The sequence below is a fragment of the Dipteris shenzhenensis genome, chromosome 16, assembly GCF_047967505.1.
Source record: "Dipteris shenzhenensis isolate YYH24624 ecotype China chromosome 16, Dip_SZ_1.0, whole genome shotgun sequence".
NCBI classification, from domain to species: domain Eukaryota; kingdom Viridiplantae; phylum Streptophyta; class Polypodiopsida; order Gleicheniales; family Dipteridaceae; genus Dipteris; species Dipteris shenzhenensis.
The window spans coordinates 17876960-17888489 of record NC_141611.1 but is presented as its reverse complement, the minus strand read 5'-3'; the positions used below and the strand labels follow the sequence as shown (position 1 = coordinate 17888489).

Here is an 11530-nt window from a genome sequence, read left to right as displayed (position 1 = left end):
AGTGGGAGGAAACATGTTGCTTAAAGAGGCTTTAGCCGAAGTTTTCTATCTACACTTGCTAAATCTGAGTTCCTTGGTTCCCGTTTTGAATAGTTCACGAATGTAAAGTGAAGCTTAAGAAAAGGAATGGCTTTGAGGAAGGACAAACTATTGAGGATCTAGAAGACCAATAAGATTGAAAAGGCTCAATGCTTGCTATGGAAGGCACTCTATAGCTAGCGAGTAGCTGGCTCCCAATATACGGGCGACTTGCAAATGGTTTGAGGTGAATACGATTCGTCCCATGTGTGGCGCATTTGTCAAAACTCTATAGTATCTCTTTTGGACCCATTCGATTGCACGGTATCTCTAGAGATGCTTAGAAGGGGGTGGTAAGGAAGTTGAGCCTTATGTTGGCTCTATCTTGTGGCTTCAAATGGCATGCCGGATTCCTAGGGCTTTACTTAGAGGGCTTTCCCATGCCGCTGTTGGCGTTAGGGAGCTAGGAACTTCATGTTGTTGGGCAACAATAGCTTCCACACAAGATGCGATTTGGGTTCTTCTGCTTCTGTCTAGTTGATCGCGCTCCACTGGCTGCCACTGGGCTAGGCTATTTACGAAACTTAGTCCAAATTAGTGATGAATTGGCAAGAGAAAGAGCATTGAAGGCCTCTTACAAGAAGGCTCAACCAATTCATCAGTCCAGCGATGGAATGCTGAGTTGGAATTCAAAAAATTGAGGAAGCTAGCCCAATAGTAAGGCTGCAATTTCTCCTTGCTTAGGCTAGCCTTACCTAAGGGTGTCGGTCTTTTTTAGTTATTTGGAGAACTAGAAATAAGTTAATGTTTAGGATCTTAATCTTCTAACCATGGTCTTAGTTGGAGTGAAGACTAAGTAAGATATGAGCGTTACTCCTTAGAGTAACAAGGTGAATGATATTCAATCATTCATAAGGCCTACCCAAGATCAAAAAAGAAAACAAAAAGGAATCCACTCGAAATGGTGTGGAGGAAGACTTGAGGAGAGAGAGAGAGAGAGAGAGAGAGAGAGAGAGAGAGAGAGAGAGAGAGAGGGTGTGGGAGAAAAGGTGGAGATCCTCTGTAAGAAGACTTGAGGAGATAAAGAAGGGAAGAGAGAGAGAGAGAGAGAGAGAGAGAGGTGAGAGAGAGAGAGAGAGAGAGAGAGTCAACCACAGAGAGAGAGAGAGAGAAAGTCAACCACTTTAAAGTCTGCATTGAAGTCCAATGAAGAAGAGCCAATAGGAAAAATCAAGAAATGCCTAATATCTGCTTTCCCAAAATTGCATCATTGCTAAGGCCAACCAGAGGGCAGGCCAAAAAGGATCTCTATGAGATGTGTTGTTCTCTCGATGGGAGTTGGCCCAATTTTGGACATGGTCTTTTTTAGAGCACCCCAAAAAATAATTTGGTATGTTTTTTAAGGAAAAGAAGGGGAGTGAAGCATGACTTCTCTTTGAAAATCATTTCTCAAATATACGGTCAGAAAGTAGTGCATCTGCCACCAAATACAATCTCCCAACAAACGATGTGGTCCTTTACACCTTAAAAGAACAGAAAGACAGCGCCCATACTGCATCCAAGTATGGGCTATAGAAAAGTTTGAAGCTGACCACACGAAACAAGAAACGAAAAACAAAACAAGGAAGACTGTAATAACGCCCGAAACGACAAACTGAGCACACGCAGTACCTATAGTATGCCTTCCGACGGTCCAATAAGCAATTCTATCCGTCGCCCCTATCTTATCCGAGGCGAAAGAACAGTTTTTTTGGCAAACTGCCCAGTTTGGAGTCTGTACTCAATCATAGCTTCAAACCAGGTACGCCTCGCGATGCAATTCTGGGAAAGAAAACACGAAACAGCCACCAAGCAGCAGTTGGGTAGTTTCATCCGATGATCCTATTGACTCTACATAAGAAATATAAGTAAATCGAAACAGTCAGCGCGGGGGTGAAATCAAAATTTTGTCGCAGATCGTGAAGCCAATTCGTAAGGATAATTACCCCAGAAGGTCCCAATCGTCTAGGGATAACGTAGAGGCGTCAACGCAGGGAAACTTCGTCCCTGAGTCTCATGGACGCCCTGGATCCTGTCTGGAAGTTCGAAGGCTGCAAAGTCGAAAGTGCCCGCGCTTCCTTCGAACATACCATGAGATCCGTTCGGGCACCACTCTAACAAGCTCTCGGTTTGATGGTGCGGCGCCTCCCTGTGGGGAGAAGGCCACGCTGCGGCGCCGAAAATGGACTGAAGGGTACCCCCAGCTGCCGGGGGGGCGGCAGCCAGCTGCTGTGGAGGAGGAAGCGGCGGCGGGCCTGGAGCGCCGACGACGGAAAGGCCTAGGCCGCCGGAGTGGCCATGGGAGGCGATGGAGAGCTTGAAAGGAAGGCCGGGGAGGGCGAGAGGGGAAGCGTAAGTGAAGGATCGGTTGCTGGGGAAGGGAGTGGCGGAGGGGGGGCCGGGCAAGGGGTGGAGGAGGGAGGGAGGAGGAGGTGCAGCGGCGGCGTTGGGGGTGGGGTGATCGAGCAAGAAGCTGTGGGGATGGTGATGGGGAAGCGTCCAGGGGGTGGAGGAGGAGGAGGAGGAGATGGCGATGGCGGGGGGGAGGGGGGAGTCAAGGAGGTGGGGAGGGAGAAGCAGAGATGAAGAAGAAGAAGAAGAAGAAGAAGAAGAAGAGGCGGAGTTGAAGACGGAGGGTGGCTCAGGGAGGGTGGCGGCGAAAATAGTATGATTCAAAACGGCGGCGCCGCCAATTTTATGGGCGGCGGTATTCTCAAAAGAGGCGGCGCCGCCAATTTTGTGATCAAACGAGGTGGCGCCGCCAGCTACGTAGCTTAGTTTGAAGCTCGGCCGATCTTCCATGACCACCGCCATGGGCTGTTGTAGTTCGTCTATCGCCCTCTTGGCCTTGAACATGAGCCAGTCCACCGCCTTGCTCGGTTGATCCACCCCCAGCTTCTCCTGCACCTCGAACAGCCTCACCGCCGTCGCTGCCGCCAGCCTCACCCTCCTGTCCCTCCAACCCCTCGCCGTGTTTACCTTGCTGTGCCTGTCCTTCCCCCCGGCCCCGGCCCCCTTCTGCTGCTGCTGCATCATATTCCTCCTCCCCCTACTCATCCTCCCATTCATCGCCTCCTTCGCCTTCCCTGAGCTCCCTCCTCCCCCGCCGCTCGTCAGCTGCATCGATCTCGCCTCCTTCCTGCTCTCTCTCGTGGCCAAAAGATGGGGCATACTAGCATTCCGATGGCCTTGCTATATATTCACGACGTTGGGTATGGGGAGGACTTCAGCGACTTTCGGTAAGTTTCGCGGGACTCTTGCATCGATTGCCCAGCTTCTTCTACGCTAATCCCCCTCTTATCTTCAAATTATCGCATGTCGTGTTTCACTTGCACACTCCTCTCTTCTACTGCGATCGATCGATCGATCGATTCACTGCCCAGCTCTGCGTCGTTCGTGCTATCCTTCTCTTCTCTCCAAGTCGCCTCCCATCATCCCTTCCACTCCACTCTCATCCACACCTCACGTCGCTGTTCCGCTCGAGGTCATGCTTTCAACTTGAACGGAGAATCCTTTGACAAGTCTCGTATCCAGCAGCTTTCCGGACGTGTCACCATCTATTCTACAAAACACCACCCGGTAAATATTACGCCAAAAGTCCCTACTGCAATCAGCTCCAGTTCTGACAGCTCAAAGCCATGACGGCCCATGGAATTCCGCTTTCAAGATCCCTCCCATTGCCCAACGGATGATCAATGTCGTCCAACATACACAAACAAACATATCGTGAGCCTTGCACACGAAGAGTAGAACATGTTCACAAATTATCTTTCGGCCCTGGGAGATTGCTCGACGGTAGATTTCAATTGGTGACTGGGTCTACTTCGCAAATGTACTACGTTTCTTCCCATGTGCATATAGCGTTTAAGGGGCTGGAGAATAGAGCACCATTTGAAGATTCAAAAACAGGAACGTAGTCTGACCATTTACATGGACGCAAGTTCAAAAATGATGGGGCTCTAGTGAAGAGAGACAAACCTTCCCATGGAGATTGACTAGGTGCTCTCTTCACCATTTACATGGACGCAAGTTCAAAAATGATGGGGCTCTAGTGAAGAGAGACAAACCTTCCCATGGAGATTGACTAGGTGCTCTCTTCGTAATGGTGTAGAACACATATTTGCAATCAAACCAAGGCTCCATCTTTTAGACTATTCGTGCCTTCTCATTAGCCCCTCGTCTAGAGGAGGGGCTAAAAGCTAGAATTCAAAAAAGGTACCGAGCAGTTTTGTATGGTATCAATAGGGCCCCCAACGAGGAAAAACCCATATAAATTAATTTGTTCGTGTATTTTGGGGGGCGATTTACCCAAGTGTGGCAATTGATTTACGTTGATCGTGTTCCAGAACTTTGGAACCTTCCTTCTAGAGGCTTCCAAGCTACGAGCACCTATATAAAGGGGAGAGGGGATACGCTTGAGCAGTGGAGAGAAGGGGGAAGAGTGGGAGAGGGGGGCGGCTGAGTTGAGGGAGGGTAGAGGGAGCGAAGTGAGGGAGAGAGCCAGGCCGAGGAAGAGGAGAGGCAGGGAGTGTGAGGAAGAGGGGGGCGGGGGGAGATGAGGGAAAGGAGACAGCGCAAAGTGAGAGAGGGGAGGAAGGGAGGTTGAGGGAGAGGAGTAAGAGAGGTGAGCGAGGAGGCACAGAGGGGGAGGAGGGAGAGGGAGGAGGGAGGAGTGTGAGAGGGGGCCTGAGGGAGGTAGAGAGGGGGAGGGATTAAAGGAGGGAAGAGAAGGACAGAAGTGAGAGCAAAGGTGTCGAATGAATTGGAAGATAGAGGGAAGATCTATATCAAGTTAATTGTGCTAGAGGTGGCACTAATGAAATTAATTAATAGATTTCAAGTGCAAAAGCAATGTCAATACTCCCCCCTCCCCCCAAAAAAAACCCACCCCCCCTAGGTGTGTGTGGGTTCAACCATCGCCTATCGCCCTTGGTATCAATAGTCATCCACATGCACCTACAATGTCACCTTAACTTGTATACCACCCCACCCTTTAACTCCACTCACAGGCATGTGTGGGTTCAACCACTGCCTACTGCCCTTAGTATCAATACTTATCCACAAGCACCTATAGTGTCATCTCAATGTCATCTTAACTCCTAGCACATGAACACATGCGACCCTAATTTGACTAGCGATCTAGAGAGCCAAATACAAGCAATTTAGAATCTAGTACATATGGAGTCAACAAGGCACTCGAGATCTTTGCATGGACACCCTCTAGACATTTCTATTCGAAAGACTACCTAGAATGTGCTTGCATTGAAGAGATGTAATAGTCTTGGTTACTTATAGGCCATACATGTATATAATCTTTATTTAGAAAAGATTTATATTTTGACTACTTGCAAATAAAAGGTCCCATGTGTGTCCGTAGCCCCTTTGACTAAGTGATAGAAATTTCCCACGTATGTGTTCACACAATTAACCCTTTTTAAACTCGCCATGTTCTAGGGTTAAAGTTTTTGGTGCATCCCTTGGGGGTGATTCTTATGGATTTAATACTTTAAAACCCTCTATAGCACGTGAGTTCAAGAGGAAGCTTTGAACTCCTTATAGACCAAAAGCCCCTTAAAGCACCCCTTTTTAATATAGGCAATTATGGACATAAATTAATCTCAACTTGATTTGAAGCAACATGACAACCCTTTTTGTATTTATATATTTATTTTTTCCTTTAAGATTTGAACGATAAAGCTTTTATTAATTAACTCAATGGAATCCAAAACCTCATGGGCAAACCACAATATCCATGGAGCTCATGTTGGGGTTTTCTTGTAAACATGGTCAACGTGTGATAAAGAAAAGCAAGGAATCAAATCGAGATCAAACCTTCATTAAGAAATATATCGACTAGATGTTATTAAATGATTGCATCAATAAAAGCTAGTTTACATATGGCCAAAACTATCTATCCATGTCAAGGTATCACCTATTGTTTTGTACCACTTGTACGCATACACATTGCTTCAAAAAGGTATATCCATTTGTAGTTGTGCATGGGGCCCTTGACCTTAAAGGAATATTGATGTATATGAGTATTAATTTCTTTGTTCAAAGTGGAAGTAATGAAATGCGCATACTGTATGAGTGATGCAATTCCAACACTAGCTTAATGCTGATTGATATTCTAAATAACATATCATGATCTTTAAGGTTTATAAAAGATAATAGCCCCACAATTGAATTTCCATCATTTTGAACATTTAGTAACAACTTTTATTCTTCACTAGAAAATTTCCAATCCAAGCATTACAAGAACTTCTAGCCATCCACTATATAGGGAAAACCTCACAAACTAGGAAAAAGGACGAAATTTCTTATATATAACTATGCATTTTGGTATGTATATCTAGGAAAACCCTTCCCTAGATAAAATGCATGCCCTATCTAGGAAAAGAGGTTGTCATCTAGGAAATTGGATGAGTGTGCTACATTTCTATATAGGAAATCGATACCTATATCTAGGAAAAAGATAAAATGCACACCTCTATCTAGGAAAAGAGGTTGTCATCTAGGAAATTAGATGAGTGTGTTACATTTCTATATAGGAAATTGATATTTCTATATAGAAAATCGATACCTCTATCTAGGAAAAAGAGGTTTTCACCCTCTTTTCACCTAGGAAATAAGACGTGTGTGTTGCATTCCTATATAGGAAATCTCATTCTCTAGTTAAGATATATACCTCTATCTAGGAAAAGGGGTGGTCACCTAGGAAATTAGAAGAGTGTGTTACATTATTCCTATATATATATTGTAAGGAAAAGTTCTTTATTTATGTATAAGAGATTAATTAGACGACATGGCACATAAAAAAGCAAATGTGAATTGGATTCTATATATATTAGTCTTTATCTAGGAAATTAGCATCTAAGAAATTAATGTATCTTCTGTTATGCATGGTATAATGAGTCATTAATAATATAGTTGTTGTAGTCTACTAGCTAGAGGAAATGAGTTGTTTATTATCTATGAAATAAGCAAAAGCATTGTATTCTAAATGTTTTTTAATTTTAAAAATGATCACAAAATGTTTACGAACCAGAATATTTTACAATATACATAAGCTTATATTAATTAAATTATAGGATAATTATCTTGTTTCTATCTTTTAAATGCTATTTTATTTATTATATACATCCAATAAACATTTAAAGTATTTAAAATAAAATAAATTTAATTTTAAGGACAATACTCGAATTGCCAAGTGTATAATGATAAAAATAAAATATAATGTGTAATGATAAAAATACAATGTGCAATGTAATTTGATATTTAAATGAAAATTATGTCAAGTAAGAATACAACGCAATTAATATTCAAACCCTAAACCCTAAACCCTAAACCCTGAATCCTAAACCCTAAACCCTAAACCCTAAATCCTAAATCCTAAATCCTAAACCCTAATCCCTAAACTCTAACCCATAATTCTTAAACCCTAAACGCTACACGCTAAACCCTATAAACCCCAAACTCTAAACCCTCCCAAATCCTAAACCCTAAACCCTAAGTCCCAAATCCTAAAAACTAAACTCTAAACCCTTAAACCTAAACCGTAAATTAAAGCCTCATGCAGTTAGATCCTTAAATGCAACAAGTAAATTCTAAACCCTAAATCCTAAACGCTAAACCCTAAACCCTAAACCCTAAATCCTAAATCCTAAAAACTAAACCCTAAACCCTAGACCCTAAGCCCTAAAACCTAAAACCTAAATCCTCATGCAGCTAATCCTTTGCAAAGGTAGGAGAAAGGTGGTAAAACATAGCATCTACAAGCGAATATGGGCATTCTTGTTTCCCGGTGGCACATTCGAGACTTTGCAAATACATTAAAAACAATTAATTTAAGACTTGTGCAAAATGTAGGGCCAATCCGATGGTGGGACATATGGATCGATGTCCTTGTCCAATGTGTATTTTTCCTTCACATACGTATTCAAACCCACATGTGCCTTCCCTAGAGCACAAATAGTACCAGATGCAACTGACCCTTTACAAGGACATTAAAACCACTTGTTTTAAGACCTGTGCAAATTTGGTGCCGATTCGACAGTGTGGTATACAGATGTGATCGGTGTCTGTTGTGCAATTTTCCTTCGTATACATAGAATCCACATGTGAATATGAGCATTCTTGTTCCCCGATGTCGCATCCAGCATCCGATGCACCTTACACATGGCATATCTGGCATCCGATGAACTTGAGAGTTTGCAAGGAGATAAACGTCAACATTTAGTTTGAAAATTATGCAAATTTCAATGCCTATCCAATGGTGGGACATATGGATGTCCTTGTTTGTTGTGTATTTTTCCTTGACATACGTATGATCTGCATATGTGGATGTGGACAAACTGCCTTCCTAGTAGCACATATAGTACCACATGCACCTTTGCAAGGACATTAAAACCACTTGTTTTAAGACCCTTGAAAAGTTTGGTGCTTATCAGAAGGTGTGATATGAGGATGCGGATTTCCATTGTGCATTCTTCCTTCACATACATAGCATCCACATGCAAAAATGGGCATTCTTGCTCCTCGGTGTCACATACGGGATCTGATGCACCTTCTATATACTTTGAAAGGACAATAAAACAACTTGTTTTAAGACTCTTGCAAGGTTTAGTGCTGATTCAATGGTGGGATATATGGATATCGGTGTCCCTTGCGCATTTTTCCTTCATATCGCATAGCATCCACATGCGAATATCTGCCTTCTTGTTCCCCAGAGGCACATATGGCATTTGATCCACCTGATACTTTGCAAGGACATTAAAAATAATTTTTGCAAGACCCTTGCAAAGTTTGGTGCTGATCCAACGGTGGGATATACGGATGCGGATGTCCATTGTGCATTTTTCCTTCACATACATAGCATCCACATGCAAATATGGGCATTCTTGTTCCCCGATGTCACATTCGATATCTAATACACCTTACACTATTAAAGGACATTAAAACAACCTGTTTTAAGACCCTTGCAAAGTTTGGTGCTGATCCCCGATGGTGGGATATATGAATGTCGGTGTCCATTGCACATTTTTCCTTCATATCGCGTAGCATCCACGTGTGAATATGTGTATTCTTGCTCCCTAATGGCACATATGGCATCCGATTCATGTGATACTTTGGAAGGAAATTAAAACCAAAATTTCAAAGACCCTTTCAAATTTTGGAGCTAATCGAACGGTGGGATATATAGATACAGATGTCCATTGTGTTCACATATATAGCATCCACATGCAAATATGGGCATTCTAATTCCCCGATGTCACATCCGGTATCCAATGCACCTTACACTTCGCAAGGACATTAAAAAAACTTGTTTTAAGACTCGTGCAAAGTCTAGTGATAATCTGACGGTGTGGTATATGGATCTCGGTGTCCGTTTGCACTTGTTTCCCTCATATACATAGCATCCACATGTGAATATGAGCATTGTTCCCTAGTGACATCTGACATCCGATGCACCTTACACTTTGCAAGGACATTAAAACAACTTTTTTTAAGACCCTTGCAAATTTTGGTGCTGATCTGACGGTGGGATATATGGATATCGATGTCCGTTGCGCATTTTTCCTTCATATCGTGTAACATCCACATGTGTATATCTGGCTTCTTATTCCCTCATATGGAATTTGATCCACCTGATACTTTGCAAGGACATCAAAATATATTTTTCCAAGACCCTTGAAAAGTTTGGTGCTGATCCGACGGTGGGATATATGGATGCGGATGTTCGTTGTGCATTTTTACTTCACATACATAGCATCCACATGCAAATATGGGCATTCTTGGTTCCCGGTATTACATCCAGCATTTGATGCACCTTACACTTTGCAAGGAAATTAAAACAACTTGTTTTAAGACCCTTGCAAATTTTGGTGCTGATCATGGGATAAATAGATATCAGTGTCAGTTGCGCTTGTTTTCGTCATATCGCATAGCATCCACATGCGAATATCTGCCACCCGCGTCTAATTGCGCGTCTATATATCAGACTTACGCGCATATAGACGCGCTCATACACGCGTAAATAGACGCGCATATAAACGCTTTGATAGACGCACGTATAGACGCAAGTCGAACAGACAGACGCGAATATAAACGCATTTTTAAACGCACTGATAGACGCGCCTTTTTTTTAAAAAAAATTTTACAGAATACTGTGTATGTTGTGTATGCTATATAGTTACAAGAATCCCATATCCACATTCTGTAATTCAATTCTTACAGCCAACTGCATTTTAATTACAATTCCAAATAAAATATTACAACTCCAAAACGCAATAAAATTGAAAGCTCAAAAAGTGCTTGTATATACATATAGCACGAAGCTAAGCCACGTCATGTGGCTCCAAGTACAAAAAATAAGGAAGCTAAGCCATGTCATGTGGCTTCAAGTACAAAAAATAAGAGGAGTCTATATACAAGAGGCACGAAGCCAAGCCAATGGCTTTAAGTACAAAAAAGAATAGTAGCACTACTTCTACGACTAATCCTCGCTGCCTTCCACGCTCCCTTCTGCGCTGCCTTCTGCGCTCCCTTCTGCACCTCCTTCCTCGTCTTCCTCGTCGTCTTGTGCAGGGGCGCCCTGTAAACAAGGGACAACATATATCAATGTATGAAAAATCAAATCTTTACTTATAATTTTGGCATTATTTAATTACTTTCAAATACCTGGGGGGCCTGTCCAGGAGCTCGGGTATACTGCTCCTCAGTAATCAACCCGTCATCATAGAAGTGCCTCCATGTATCTCCTCTGCGATGGTGGCGTGGTAGGCTGTCTCCACTGGAGTAGGGTATCTGCCCACGATCTCAAGCTGCATGACCGCGATACACTTTGTGGAGGGATTAGTACAAAGAAACAACCAACCTCCTAATAAACTACATAAGCAATATAATTTGAGATCGATACTTACAAATTGGGCCTCCCATGATTCAACACCCCCTGCTCCAAAATGCACGCTCCCATACTCCTCCATCTGGATCCTCCGTGCCTCCACGTGCTGCAGACTGGGCTCCTCCCTCGCTGACTTCATTGCCTTCTTCCACTCATGCTTCTGAGTGGTGTGGGGCGGGCCCCTTGGAGGTTGACCTGCCTCAAGTCTGGCAAGCTCCGCTAGTGCCTGCCTCTTAAGGGAAGATCTTTTATTGCTAAGTATCGTAACAATCTTTGACTTCCCCCATTTATCTGTGAACTGGCGATTGGGGGGGTTAGGATACCTAGAGCGAACAGTAGCGAGGGTCTTATCAGCCAACCTCTTTGGGTGGTCTTTATAGTGGATAAAGCAATCTCTGTAATTGTTAGCAATTACAGAGCGCATGAAGGCCATTATGTCCTTCCCCCGCGCATCCATCAAGATGCCTCCTGTCTGGGTGATGTCATAATAAATCGTACCACCACCCAGAGGCACGTCTAAATCATCGGAATCATCATCCTCCTCACCGCCACATGGCCCAAAGCACTGTG

At 43.4% G+C, this 11530-nt stretch overlaps 1 protein-coding gene across 1 annotated transcript; it reads right to left on the bottom strand.

The window, feature by feature from the left end:
- Positions 1-1482: 1482 nt before the first annotated feature.
- LOC147892634 (uncharacterized) lies at positions 1483-3455 on the bottom strand. Its single transcript, XM_087387677.1, has 2 exons — positions 2004-3455; positions 1483-1839 (listed from the first exon to the last, which is right to left on the bottom strand). Exon 1 carries the CDS (start codon positions 3226-3228, stop codon positions 2023-2025), a length of 1206 nt encoding a protein of 401 aa, XP_087243803.1. The 5' UTR covers positions 3229-3455; the 3' UTR covers positions 1483-1839; positions 2004-2022.
- Between the last annotated feature and the right edge of the window lie 8075 nt (positions 3456-11530).